Genomic DNA, 14,871 nt, shown 5'->3' on the forward strand with positions numbered 1-14,871 from the left:
AGTGTGAGTGTGTGTATGTGTGTGTATGTGTATATATGTGTGTGTGTATGTGTATATGTGTGTGTGTGTATATATGTGTATGTGTGTGTGTATATGTGTGTGTGTATATATGTGTGTGTGTATGTGTATATATATATATGTGTATGTGTACATATATGTGTGTGTGTGTGTGTGTGTGTGTGTGAGAGAGAGAGAGAGAGAGAGAGAGAGATAGGCAGGGAGGGAGGGAGGGAGGGCTGGCTGGCCAGACCCCTCTGCAGAAGGTGCAGCAGGGAAGGAGAGAGCGCTCCAATGGAGCGATGATCGCTCCCAAGCCCCAGTTGCCCTGAAAGCGAAAAAGGCCACCGGAAGCAAATGGGGCAAATTGCAGCAGGGCATCATGGGAGATTTGCAACCTGGGAGTCTTGCAATGCTGTTCAGAAGCACAATCAAATTGGAATTCCACACCAGACCAATTCACAGTGAGTTCGAACCGAGCCCCAATGCGAATGCGTCAATCCACTTATTTAGCGCACTTGCCAAAACTTGTCAAAATGAGGAGCCAGTGTGGATTCAGTTTGGAAGTCCCATGGAAGGGGCTCACATTTAAAGCAACCAGGTATGAAAATACATTCTCGCTTTCACGTGAATGCGAATTGCCCAATCCGCAGACGCCCCGGATCTGAGCTGCAAAGACCCCGTCTGATAAACGCCCCAGATTCTCTCTCCTCCTTCCACTTTCGCCCTTTGTCCTTAGCTTATTTCAGCTGCTACAAATGGAGTTTAAAATGCAAAAGTAGTTTGCACTCTATTAACTCAGCTCTGGGAGATGAGATGAGGGGCAGAATCTTTCCCTTCCCTGTAGAGCCATGAAAAAGCAAACTGCTGGAGAGTAAGTTATACTCATGCTTGGGTGAGTGTGCGGTAACTGAAATTATTATTATTATTATTATTATTATTATTATTACATTTTATTTATAAAATGCTGTAAAATATGAAATGCGCTATATTAATAGTAGTTAATAATAAACAGTAGTTGGGTGAAAGCATGAATGACAGATTAACACAGCAACCCCTACAAAGTACTTTGCATGTTTCTTAATGTACTATATTCACTTTAGCAATTTATGCCACTGTTTCTACAGCTTAAAAATAATTTTGCAATTCAGTATTAGCATCTGTATAATGTATGCCAATTATTTTTCTTTCTTATTGGGCTTTTGATATTATTACTGGAAGAGTGATTATTTCTGTTCGTTTGAGTGTTCCCCACAACATTTCTGCACCAGTTCATTTTCCAAAGATTTCACCAGTAAAAATCAAGAAGGGGAGATAACCAGGACTTCCAAGACTATTGGTAATCCAGGCGAACTATCACAATAAAAACAAAGCAAAAAGCGGAAAAGAAAAAGTCTGAGTTCATGAAGACATCAGGCTCAGTCACCAATTTTGATCTATGGGAGCTTAAACATATTGATGGTCGCTAGCACAGTTCAATGAATACTGAAGCACAATACTTGTAAATACTTTATTATACCTTCATATTATCTTTTGCTAAAAATGACTAAAATTATTTTCTAAAAATGTGCGCAGAAGCAATAGACAGTGATCATCACTTAGAATCCAAAGAACACATGGCTTCATCTGTGAAGACAGTAGGGTCATCAGAATGGTTTTTCTTTAAAAAGGCATCCTTCATCACACCACACAACAAACTAATTTTTAAAAGGGAGGACTGCAACTACTATGGTGAACTGTTCAAAATAAAAAAAGAATAAAATCTTCTATTTGCTGCACACATGCTAATACCCAACTTGAGAGTCATACTGAAATTCAGTTCAGTATAAAAAGGATTCTCAGCTGTTGCAGAAGCAACTTGAACACAACCCTTTAAATCAGTTTAATCTAGAACATTCAACAGTGGAAATGTTTAGTTCCCTGCCATGAATGCCTCACCTGCAGATTCCGGCAGACCAAAATTTTCTTGAAGGAACAAAAGCAGTGTTTACACAATGATTTTTACTGTTGCTCCTCCACCAGGAAATAAACACAATACAACCCGGGGGACAGCAATGGTTCTGATTCATTGTAGAGAGACTTTATTCTGTGAGAGCCGGGGTCATGGTTTGGAAAAAAAAGATACTTGTTTGGACTATGTCTCTGTGTTGAACTTTATTGCACAGGCCCTGCAACGGGCCTGTTGCGTTCTTACCGTGGAGTGAGAACGCTGCCGCCACTGCCGGACGTTCCCATCACGTTCTGGATGTGTTTCCCAGAGGTTCCTGAAAATCATCCCCTCTGGGACACATCCAGAATGTGATGGGAATGTTTGGCGGTGGCAGCAGCGTTCTCGCTGTGTGGTAAGATGCGTTCTTTGCCGCCTCCCGTTGCCATGACGTTCCCTTTTAGAACGCGACAGGCCCGTTCCAGGGCCTGTACGATAAAGTTCTGTTGTTTGCTTTCAGGTCACTTCTGACTTATGGTGACCCTGTCACAGGGTTTTCTTAGCAGGTTTCTTTGGAGGGGGTTTGCCATTGTTATCCTCTGAGGCTGAGAGAGTGTGATTTCATGGCCCAATGGGGATTCAAACTCTACTCTCCAGAGTCCAACGCTCCAGCCACTACAACACGCTGGCTCCTGACTTGTTTGGACTACAAGTGGTCATATTGGCTGGGTGTTCTGTGAGTTGAAGTCTGAAAAAGCAACTTGTTCATAAACATTCAGGTGGATGAACAACATTCATCTCAGTGCCTCAGTACCAGGCCTGGCTGAGACTATGGAGATTATCACACTGGCTGTTTTTCCCCGATCTGGGCAGGGGCTGAGACCATGTGTTATCGCACAGCTCCATGCACAGATCAGAAGCATCCCATACCAGATCGCAACTTCTCCCGTTCTTTCTTAAAAACGGGACTTTTCTGTTCTTAACAAAGTAATGGGAGAAGTCCCGATCGGGTACAAGATGCCTGTGATCTGGGCATGGAGCTGAGCAATAATAACATATGGTCCCTGGCCAGTTTCAGCCCCTGTCCAGATCAGGGGGGAAAGCCATGCAATAATCTCCTATGTCTCCTTCCCCATTTTGTGTACATTTGCCCACTCAACTTACTTGAAAACTCAGTTGCTGGGGCAACAATGACTTGACTGGAGATTCAGCCCTTATCTTTCCAGAAGGATGGGTAGCCATTGTTCTGATTCCACTCACTAATAAGACTGCAGGCTTCTAGATTGTGCTTCTTACAAAGAATAAAAGGCAGATATTATTTTATAGCCAGCTTACAGGTGAAGAGATCCTACATGGTGTAATGGTCTGATCCAAGCTACACACCTCGGGGGACCAGGGTTCGAATCTCCACTTGGCCATGGACCAAGTGGAGTCAAACTGCATTATTTCTATAGTGCATACGCATCCTAAGTCAGGCATGGATTTATATCAGGGTGGGAATCAAGAAGCCAGATGCTGTTGGACTGCAATTCCCAATATTTTTTACCATTGGCTGGCTAGGGCTGCTGGATATTAGTCCAAAAGCCTGCATAATTCTCACCCTGGTCTACCTGATGGCTTTTCTAATGTCTCTGCTATTGAAGATAGCAGAATGGCCATTTACATCTATCTCACTGAAGGAGAAGGAGAAGGAGAAGGAGAGAGATTAAAAAATAATAGATTTGCACAAAAATTCCTCTATACTAATACATATGTACAGATGTAACTCTAGAAACAATTACTGTGCATTTTTAAAAGGCAACCAAAAATGTCCCTGTGGCATTTAATCATAAATATATTCCATTTGGGTGTATGTTTTCATGGGTTACAAGCCAATGTCATAGGTGTGGGAAATTTGCTTTTTGGAATTTATAATTTTTTAAATATTTTTAATCCATGGATGGTTTAATTGGTGGATTAAAAAATCCATGGATATTCAGGGCCAACTGTAGCTAGATGGTTGTAATGAGTTATTTCCCAACTGTCTCAATAGTTTTTTAAATACAGATTGATTACTTCTTATCTGAAATGCTTGGGGCCAGTTTTGGATTTTGGAGTTTTTTGGATTTTAGAATACTTACATATACATAATGAGATATCTTGGAAATGGGTTCCAAGTCTAAACACAAAATTCATTTATGTGTCAGATATACATTATATGCATAGTCAGAAGGCAATTTTATACACAATATTTTTATTAATTTGGTGCATGAAACAAAGGTGTGGTGCCATCAATATAGGGATGACATCTGACTGTATTACTCCTTTCCACCTCACCCCAAGAAGGCTGTCCTGGTCCTAAACCAGTCTCAATCATTAGTAATAGCCCAGACAAACCACAGATGCTCCTGGTCAGTCAGAAGGCAGATCAGGAATTAGAGATCCAGCCTGTGTTAGATGGGATTACACTCCCCCTGAAGATGCAGGTTTGATATTTGAAATTTATACTTTTTTGGGACATTTTCAAACCATGTATGCTTGAATCTGTGTATAAAAAATCCATGTATAAGAAAGGCCGACTGTAAAAATAAAAAAAATAAAACTTTTATTTATATCCCACTTTTTGTTAAAAACAATCAAAGCGCTTACAAGAGTTAAAATACATCCATATATACAAAGTATCCCCCCTTAAAAGACAATTAAACAATATAGAATTTAAAATTACATAACAATTAAAACCTATAAAAGTGGCAGAGTGATAATATATATGGGGGGGGGGGGGGCAATCACCACATGGCCGAGTAGTTTATTCTGGAAAGGCCTGCTGGAAGAGATCCGTCTTGACAGTTTTCTCGAAGCTGTCTAAGTTGGTGATTTGATGGATCTTGTCCAGCAGGCCGTTCCACAGGCTGGGAGCGGTTGCAGAAAAGGCCCTCTGGGAAGTTGCAATCAGTCTAGTTTTTATAGGTTGCAAAAAATTCTTCCCAGAGGACCTGAGAGTACGGGGCGGATTATATGGAAGTAGACGATCCCTTAGATAGGTAGGGCCCAAGCCATGTAGGGCTTGAAAGGTAATAACCAACACCTTGTACTGTGCTCAAAAACTAATAGGCAGCCAGTGGAGTGAATTTAATATTGGTGTTATATGGTCACTCCTAGATGTTCCAGTGATCAACTTGGCCACCATATTCTGTACCAATTGGGGTTTTCGGACTGGGCTCAAGCTTGACTCAGGCTTGCATCCTTCTGAGGTCGCTAAAATGAGTACCCAGATTGTTGGGGGAAATTAGCTTACACTTTGTAAACTGCTTAGGGAGTGCTTAAGTGTACTGATAAGTGGTACAAAAATGTACAGTGCGTCATCCCCTTACATGGGGATCCGTTCCGGGTCCCTCTGCTTAAGGGGAAATCAGCGTATGCTGAAGTCCCATAGGAACTAATGTGGTGTGTGGCGGCATGTGCCCCATTAGTTCTTCCAGGACACGCGATGGGCTCTTCTGGCACATGCTGAAAGCAGCGTAAAATGCGGGCACACTGTACTTATTGCTATCCATACATGGTAATGAGGAATACAATGGCTTGGATGATTCTAACTTTAGTGCTCGGTTGTATGGAGTTTATCACACAGGAGGGATCTCATGGGAAAATGGGATTTAAGGTGGAAAAAAACCCCACAAAAGCGGTTTTATTATCGGAAGACGCCCTGGTTAACCCAACATTAATTTGGACATAAAGAAAAAAAGACATGCAGAAACGCAATTGATTTCCAGATGCTGTCGCTGTTAAGGTGCATTAACATGACATTAACCCAGTTAGAAAGTAGACAAAATGTGATTCTTTTTACTTCCGGAAAATCCTGAAAGTAAAAAAGAATCATGTTTTGTCGACTTTCTAGCTGGTTTAATGTTGCATTAACCCCAATGTGTCTGAAAACCAATTGCACTTTTGCTTGTCTTCTTAGGGGTTTTTCAAGTTTTAAATCCCGTTTCAGCATGGGATGCCTCCTGTGTAATAAACTCCTGTCTTTAAACTTTAGGATCCTTTCTAGTTCTTTCATAGCCGCCCTTCCCATTCCTAGTCTTCTTCTGAATTTTTGACTGCAGTGTCTGTTCTGATCAATGTTTGATACAAGGTACATATTATCCAAGCCATTGTATTCCCCATCACCATGTATGGATGCGAAAGCTGGACCATAAAGCAAGCAGAGAGAAAGAAAATCAACTCATCTGAGATGTGAAGTTGAAGAAGAGTGCCAAAAAGACAGACAAATGGGTCCTAGAACAAATCAAGCCCAAACTCTCCCTGGGAGTCAGGATGACTAAATTTGAGGTTTTTAAATGATTTTTTAAAAGCCATGCGCCTGTAGGTCACCCCACAAGCACAAAGGCAGTGCTGAGAACTAGTGTCAGGAAAGAGGGGTTTTTTGCATTTGCCTTGCTTCATTGCTATTGAAACCCATCAGAGTAGGATCTGAACCAGTTTCAGATGGGAACGACTGTCATATAACCAGACCAGCTTTAAATTAGTAGGAATGCGCCCATAGTTCCCAAGCCGGGCTGTTGCTTATGTCACTGATGACGTGCAGATGATCGACACGCATTTTGAAGCAGTGCAAACTAGTGGGGGCGACCATCGTGCCACAAAAAGAAGTGATGCCAAGGGGATAATGGAAAGACCTGCTTTCATAGCGGGAACGATGGACCTTTTGGAATCACTTCACTGACGTGGAACAAAGGCGAGTCACAAAGCAGTTGAAATGTAAGTGGGAACGGGTCCCAAAGTGGTGTGAAACCGGATTGTGAAGTTGAAGGCTTTCGCAGCTGGCGTCCTTTTTTGTGTGTGGCTTTTTTGGGCTACTGGGCCCTGTTCTGAGAGAGTTTGTTCCTGACGCTTGGCCAGCATCTGTGGCTGGGGTCTTCAGAGGATGAAAGTGGATTACTGCAGCAGTGTGGGCGCAGCCTGAGTCAGGTAGAGCCCAGGGGGCCACCAGGGGGCGCTCGGGGGAGTCTCCTTTCGGCTCCGCAGCGCCCCCAGAGGAGGGCAGAGGAATAGGCCCCTTCCCGGCTTCCCTTTCAGGTTATTATTTTTAACTTTCTATGTTTTAAATTTTATCTTTGTATTTTTTAAAAAAAATCCGGTTTTATTTGTTTTAACATGTTTTCTCTCTCTCTCTCTTTCTGTTGTTATCCGCCTTGGGTCCCACTTTGGGAGAAAGGCGGGAATAAAAAAATGCAATGCAATGCAAGACTCTTGTCCCCTGCTGCCTCCAAGGGCGGCTTCTTCGCCCTCCTCCTGGCTGCATCCTCACGGGAGAAATCACCCGGTCTGGCACCGCTTTAAAAGACTTGGCTGAAGGCTGTGGAATTCTGGGAGTTGGAGTTTGTTGCGGGGCCCAACACGAACTCCAACACCCAGAATTCCACAGCCTTCAGCCAAGGCCCTTAAAGCGATGCCAAAGCGGGTGCTTTCTCCCGTGAGGACGCGGCAGCCCTGCTGATGCCTTGCGTCAGCTCCAGGTTTCCGGGGAGGAGAGAGAGGCGAAGCGGCAGAAGACGAAGGAGCCGCCGGGCTTCATGGGGAGAGGGCGGGGAGGAGCCTTGGAGAACGCCGAGGCTGCCGCTGCCTCTGCTGCCTCTGCTGCTGCTGCTCCTTCTTGCTCCTTGGGAACCTTCGGGGGCAGCCTTCTCTTTCGGAACCTCGGGGGCGCTCTTTGGAAGGCGGAGGCGGGGCTCCGGGGCTGCGCTTGGCCTGGGGCTCCTTGGGCGGCGAGGAGGAGGAGGAGGAGGAGGAGGAGGCGCTGCCGCCGCCGCCGCCGCCGGGTCCTCCCTTCTTCGATGGTGGCTCCCGACCGACATGAGCCGCCCGTCCTCCGCCGGACCCAGCGCTAGCAAGGCTTGCGGCAAACAGCAGCAGCAACAGCAGCAGCAGCAGCAGACTCCGGCGGCGGCTGCCGTTGCTGCTCCATCTGCTGCTGCTGCTGCTGCTGCTGCTGCCGCCAGCACCCCCAACCCTGCCGCCTCTAGCCTCTCGGCTGCCGGAGCCGGGCCCTCGGCCAGCGCTGTGCTCTCCGGCCCCGGAGGAGGAGGAGGAGGAGTGGGCGAAGGGGGCCCGGTCTCCCCGCAGCAGCAGCAGCAGCAGCAGCAGCAGCAGCAGCAGCACCAGGAGCTGACCTCCCTCTTCGAGTGCCCGGTCTGCTTCGACTACGTGCTGCCCCCCATCCTGCAGTGCCAGGCCGGGCACCTGGTCTGCAACCAATGCCGGCAGAAGCTGAGCTGCTGCCCCACCTGCCGGGGCTCCCTCACCCCCAGCATCCGCAACCTGGCCATGGAGAAAGTGGCCTCCGCCGTCCTCTTCCCCTGCAAGGTAAGGGGCCCCTCCGCCGGCAGCGGCCCTGGATGGCCCTGGGTCACAAACCCATCCCCCCCCCAAATCGGACAGTTTGGATGATCTCTGGAAGCCCCCTTCTCAGGATCAGGGCTGCAACTACACTCGCCCCCCTCATCCGCACGGATTCTCTTTATCCACGGATTCAAGCATCCATTTCTTTTGCAAAAGGAAGTATACATTCTAAATAGCAAACCTTGATTTTGCCATTTTATATAAGGGGCACCCATCTATTCTGCCTTGGTCAGGCCTCACCTGGGAGACTGGAAGGGGTCTAGCAGTGCTAGTAGACCACAAGCTGAACATGAGTCAACAGGGCCATGCAGCAGCTAAAAAGGCCAATGCGATGCTAGGCTGCATCAATAGAAGCCTAGTGTCTAGCTCAGTGGTCCTCAGCCTTCCTAATGCTGTGACCTGTTAATACAGTTCCTCATGCTGTGGTGGGCCCCCAGCCATAACATTATTTTCGTTGCTGCTTTGTTATATGTGTTTCCCGATGGTCTCAGGCGGCCCTTGTGAAAGGCTTGTTCGGCCCCCAAAGGGCCCGCAACCCACAGGTTGAGAACCGCTGGTCGAGATCAAGGGGAGGAATAGTGCCACTCTGTTCAGCTTTGCTCACGCCTCTCCTGGGATACTGGGCCCAGTTCTGGGCCCCACGATTCAAAAAGGATGTTGAGAAATTGGAGCAAGTCCAAAGGAGGGCCACCAAAATGGTGAAGCCAAGCCTTATGAGGAACGACTTAGGAAGCTGGGGATGTTTAGCCTGGAGAAGAGACACTTAAGAAGTGACATGATAGCTCTGTTTAAGTATTTGAAGGGATGTCATGTTGAGGAGGGAGCAAGCTTGTTTTCTGCTGCTCCAGAGACTAGAACATGGAACAATGGATGCAAACTACAGGAAAAGAGATTCCACCTCAGCATTAGGAGGAACTTTCTGACAGTAAGGGCTGTTCAACCGTGGAACACACTCCTTCCTGGGAGAGTGGTGGAGTCTTCTTCTTTGGAAGGAGAGGCTGGATGGCCATCTGTCGGGGATGCTTTGACCGAGAGTTCCTGCATGGCAGAATGGGGTTGGACTGGATGGCTCTTGGGGTCTCTTCCAACTCTAGGATGCTATTATTCTAGAACAGATAGGCTGGAGCACAGCTATGTAGGGCTTTAGAGGTCAAAACCAGCACTTTGAATTCTGCCCAGAAATGTACCAGTAGCTAAACTTAACCTTTAATCCAGTTTTATAAATCTACTACGAAGCATAATATTAAAGAAGCTAGAGAGATATACACACAGTATCTTTGAGTTATCAACATTAGGAGGAACTTCCTGACAATATAGAGCTGTTTGACAGTGAAACACACTGTTTAAAGACCTTCTTTGGAGGTCTAAACAGATGGCTGGATGGCCATCTGTCAGGTATGGCAGGGGGTTGGACTGGATGGCCCTTGTGGTCTCTTCCGACTCTGTGATTGTGTGATTGCATTTAATGGGACTTGAGCATCCGTGGATCTTATTATCCATGGGAGGTCCTGGAACCAAAGCCCAGGAGATACCAAGGGTCTACTGTACTCAGGAAAATGGCTTCCCAAGCTGAGTTGTAAGACAAGAGCCCTTGTCCAGTTGAAGTTCATAGCAGGAGGGAAGGTGGGTCTCAGCAGCAACAGCTAGGTCCAGGCAAACTTAGAGATGCCTGACTGATCCTCTTTTTCCTCTGTACAATAGCAGATAACTCTGTAGATAACAAGGGACCACTGCATAGAAATGCTTTACAAGTGAGATTTCTTCCCCTTTTCTGTATGCAAAGGGATCTTCTTGGAGACAAAGACTGAAAACACACTGCAGAAATCATCTAGTTTGAGACCACTTTAACAGCCATGGCTCAATGCTAGGGAATTCTGTAGTTTGGGGAGACATTGAGCCTTCTCTGTCAGAGAGCTCTGGGGCCACGATAAACTACAAGTCCCAAGAATTGAGCCAGGGCAGATAAAGCAATGTCAAACTGGATTATTTCTGCAGTATGTTTTGGAACTAACTGAAAGAAAGAAGGTGGGAGCATGAGCTTTTGCAGACTTGAGATTCGCATGCATCTGAGGAAGTTGGCTCAAGCCTACAAAAGCTCATGCTCCCACCTTCTTTCTTTCAGAAAGGCTCCAAGGTCCTCCAAGAACCCTTTGCGTATATTTATTTTCCAGACACACACTACAAAGGTAGTACAAGATCTCTTTGCATACTGTTTCCAGACTTGACACTTTTCTGGCTACTCTGCGAAAAAAGAGCTTGTATTCTGTGCCTCTGTGGCTTTAAAGGCTGCCTGTGGTCCAGTCCACATTTGCAGACATAATCCGGTTTTGAGACTGCTTGAACTGCCCCGGCTCAGTGCTAGGAAGTAGACTTACAGTCTACAGAAGCCCATGCTGCCAACTTCTTCCTTTCGGTTTGTCTCCAAGGTGCGACAAGAGCCCTAGCGTTGAGTCTGGGCACTTAAAGCAGTCTCAAACCGGATTATTTCTGCAGTGTGTTTTGGATCTATGTCATGGTGGTGGGCTTTCCATAGGCAACTAGGTGACAGAAGTCTGGAGTAGGTCTTTGGTCTGATCCCTCAAGACTGTGCTTATAATTCTTACCTTTATTTTGGTCAGCATCCAGACATCAGCATGCATCTCCTCTGACATCAGCGGGGCCAGTATTTCCTAGTAAATAATCTCACTGCCTTCCCAAGAATGTATTGTATATCCTTCCTTGCATATATGGCTCCTTTACTGAAACATTCCCTAGAATAGACTCCTGTTGCTGCAGTTCTCAGAGTTTTTGTTGGTAAATGCCTGACCTATGCAAGACCTGGTCTGAGCAAGGTAGGAACCTGATTTAGACTTCACCTTGGCCATGGTTGTAATCAAGCCAGTAGTTTTCAGTCTCCGGTCTTTCAGTTTGTGAAATGGGAGGGTTCAGTCCTACAAGGGTATTGCAGTGATCTTTGAGATATGGATATATGGGAGCAGTTCAGAGGTTTGGGAAAAACATACATTGTATAATCTTATTTGAGAGCCAGTGTGGTGTAATGGTTTGGGCATTGGACTAGGACTCTGGAGACCAGGGTTCAAAACCCAGCTCGGCCATAGAAATCAACGACATGACCTTGGGCAAGTCTCTCCCTCTCAGCCCCTTCTGAAGAAAATTGCCAAGAAAGCCCTATGAGCCTTATCACACATGAAACAGGATCTCCAATTCAAAGCCCTTCCGAAGCAGAGTCACTTCGGATCCAAGGCAATTCACGTGATGTATTATCATACCTGAGGAACGAAATTGTGGTCTCTATTTGGGCAAAGCGGAGCAAGTGTACATTGTATTACCACACTAGAGGGATTCAATGATTCGAATTTGGCATCCTTGCGCATGCTCATTGGGGCTCTGGACGCTGTCATCCTTCCCTGCCCCCTCCTTAGCTGTCATCCTTCATTGGGGTGAAGGAGGAGGCAGGGGATGATGGGACAGGTGGCAGAGGGGGCGAGATCAGGGAGGAGGAGGAGGCGGGATGATGGGACAGGTGGCAGGGTGGCAGAGGAGGCAAGATGGGGGAGAAGGAGGAGGCAGGGGATGATGAGACAGGTGGCAGGGTGCCAGAGGGTGTGAGATCAAGGAGAAGGAGGAGGCAGGGGATGATGGGACAGGTGGCAGAGGGGGTGAGATCAGGGAGAAGGAGGAGGCAGGAGATGATGGGACAGGTGGCAGGGTGGCAGTGGGGCGAGATCAGGGAGAAGGAGGAGGCAGGGGATGATGGGACAGGTGGTAGGGTGGCAGAGGGAATGAGATCTAGGAGAAAGAGGAGGCAGGGGATGATAGGACAGGTGGCAGGGTGGCAGAGGGGTCGAGATTGGGGTGATGGAGGAGGCAGGGGATGATGGGACAGGTGGCAAGGGGGCAGAGGGGGCGAGATCGGGGTGAAGGAGGAGGCAGGGGATGATGGGACAGGTAGCAGGGGGTCACTGAGGGCGAGATGGGGTGAAGGAGCAGGCAGGGGATGATGGGACAGGTGGCAGGGTGGCAGAGGGGGTGAGATCTGGGTGAAGGAGGAGGCAAGGGATGATGGGACAGGTCACAGGGGGTCACTGGGGGCAAGATCGGGATGATACTCCACACCAGACCTATTTGAAGTGAAATCAAAGTGAGCTTGGGAAACAATTTTTATCAATTTGCTTGTTACCGAATTCACAAAAATGAGTCACTCCGAATTGACTGTGGATCCGCCTCTGAACGACCCCCCATAGAAAGCAATCATGTCTGATAATACATCATGTTATAACGTGAATACGCATGGCTGGACCCGCAGTGACTCCGGATCTGAGCTGCAAACCCCACGTGTGGTAAGGCCCTATGGTAGATTTGCTTTAGGGTCACCATAAGCTGGAAACGACTTGAAGGCACACAACAAATAATAAGTATTAAATCATTTAATGTAACAGTCCTACTTCATTTCTGTTTTAGTTTCTTTTTACCCTGAGGAGTTATTATATAATGCCAGGATTCGAAAGCATACTGTTGTAATGGTTCTAGTTCTTCTTTGCTGGTTGGTATCAGAAAGTAGTGTTGCCTCATTTCTCCTCTCCCAGTGTTCATGGGAGACAATTTTGAAGACACCCCAGTAGCTACAAAATTTGTCTCCTCATGGACTTGTTCAAGCCAAGAAGCCAGAAAATATAACTCTGACTTTTGGCTGCCAGTGAGTTTCCAGTCTCAGTTTAAAGTGCTGGTCTTAACTGTTAGCAGTCTTAAAAATCTTGGAACCAAAGCTATGTGAAAGATCACCCTTAGTTTTATAATCCTGCTCATATGCTAAGATGTGCTTTGGGGCCCTTCTCGTGTGTCTGCTGTTCAATTACTTTATGTTGGATTAAGTTGCCTAAGAGGTGGCACTATTGCTCTGGCACTGTTGAATTCCCTTCCTATTGATATGTGCCTAGCTCCTTCTGTTTCCCCTGTCTAGGGGGATTTTTCTTGTGAATTTTTAACAATATGTTTTTTAACTTGTTAAATGCTTATAGCATGGACAGCCAAAAAGACAAAAAATTGGGTACTAGAACAAATAAAACTTGAACTCTCCCTTGAAGCCACAATGAGTAAATTGAGGGTGTCGTACTTGGGCCACATCATGAAAAGGCATGACTCACTGGAAAAGTCAATAATGCTAGGGAAGGTGGAGGGCAGTAGAAAGAGAGGAAGACTGCATATCAGATGGATAGACTCAATCAGGAAGGTCACAGGCCTGAACCTGAAAGATCTGAGCAGAGAGGTTGAGAATAAGGGGTTATGGAAATGTCTCATTCACAGGGTTGCCATGACTCAAAGGCAGCCAACAACAACTGCAACAACAAGCTGCTTTGAATCCCAAACTGGGGGAAAAGCAAGATAGAAATAAAGATGATGTAAATTATTTTGTGTTTAAAGTTTCCTTCCACTGCATTCCTAGTTGGCCTGTGTATTCAAAGCAGATTGGCAAAGTTTTCTGGATGTCTGTGTCATATATCTTGCTTTATCGGGGATGGCCCTAGGTGGGGAAAGTTAAAAATGCATAAACCAAATAAAAATAAAATAAAAATGGTGGCTACTGGAAAGAGGAAGGATCCTAAAGTTTTAAGCGGTATCACTGTTTAAAAAATATTATAATAAGTAATACAAACAGCAAAACAGGAGTTATAAATGGAGATATTTTAGGTTAGAGGTTCTTACCCCTTTTGCTCAGAGGAAGGCAGGAAAACCTGTGGCCCTCCAGATTATGTTGCGCCACAGCTCACATCATTCCTGACCATCGGACATTCTGCTGAGGCTTGACAGGAATTGGAATGTGATATCTGGAAGGCTACAGGTTCTCCACCCCTGTTAAGGGATCCACCACCACCATTTGCTGTATGATTCAGTGAAATCTTATCAGAGCTAAAGCACACCGCATATGGTCATGCCTTGTTAATCCACAATGCCCAGTGTGGGAACTGTGGCATCAATCTAAATGTGCAAAAGAAGTTCAGGATTTCCTGCCATGTACTTCTTTTCCTTCCTCCTTCTCTGCTTTGCTGCTTTCTTGTTCATCTTAAATGATGAAGTTCCTTCTGGCACCTTAAAATTAGCATGTTACATTTGCCATAGGTGTTCCTGGACAGCATCCCATACATCATGGGCATGGAATGTAGCTTGAGTAGATGGATGTTCATACGTGTGTGTGTGTGTGTGTGTGTGAGAGAGAGAGAGAGAGAGAGAGAGAGAGAGAGAGAGAGAGAATGCATGATGCAGAACAAATGCGATGGAGAACAATTGCAGAACTAGCTAAATCAAAACCTGAGCCAGGGCTGTTGATGACAGGGTGATCTGGAGGCCTCTCATTCATTCATTCATTGAAATTGACATGGTGGCAGTTAAAAACAACAAAAATCATTCCAAACCATTGTTTAAAGATAGAGCCATGTTATTCTATAGAATCATATATAGAGAGCTCTTGGACTAAATGCATCCACGTAAGTTTACAAAAGCTCAGGCTGCCAAATTCTTTCTTTCAGTTAGTCTCAAAGGTGCTACAAGATCTACATACTAGTGCTTTTTTG

The 14,871-nt window shown here is 45.9% G+C and overlaps 1 protein-coding gene across 1 annotated transcript in view; it reads left to right on the top strand.

The window, feature by feature from the left end:
* The first annotated feature begins 7,756 nt into the window (after positions 1 to 7,756).
* LOC149318117 (E3 ubiquitin-protein ligase SIAH2-like) overlaps positions 7,757 to 14,871 on the top strand; it is a 39,920-nt gene continuing 32,805 nt past the window's right edge. The window contains exon 1 of the mRNA XM_089509046.1: positions 7,757 to 8,266. Within this exon, the coding sequence (XP_089365172.1) occupies positions 7,757 to 8,266 (510 nt within the window). The remainder of the gene's footprint in view (positions 8,267 to 14,871) is intronic.

This window comes from Sceloporus occidentalis, unplaced genomic scaffold, assembly GCF_023333645.1.
Source record: "Sceloporus occidentalis isolate IW3139 unplaced genomic scaffold, rSceOcc1.0.p SCAF_2, whole genome shotgun sequence".
In the NCBI taxonomy this organism is placed as follows: domain Eukaryota; kingdom Metazoa; phylum Chordata; class Lepidosauria; order Squamata; family Phrynosomatidae; genus Sceloporus; species Sceloporus occidentalis.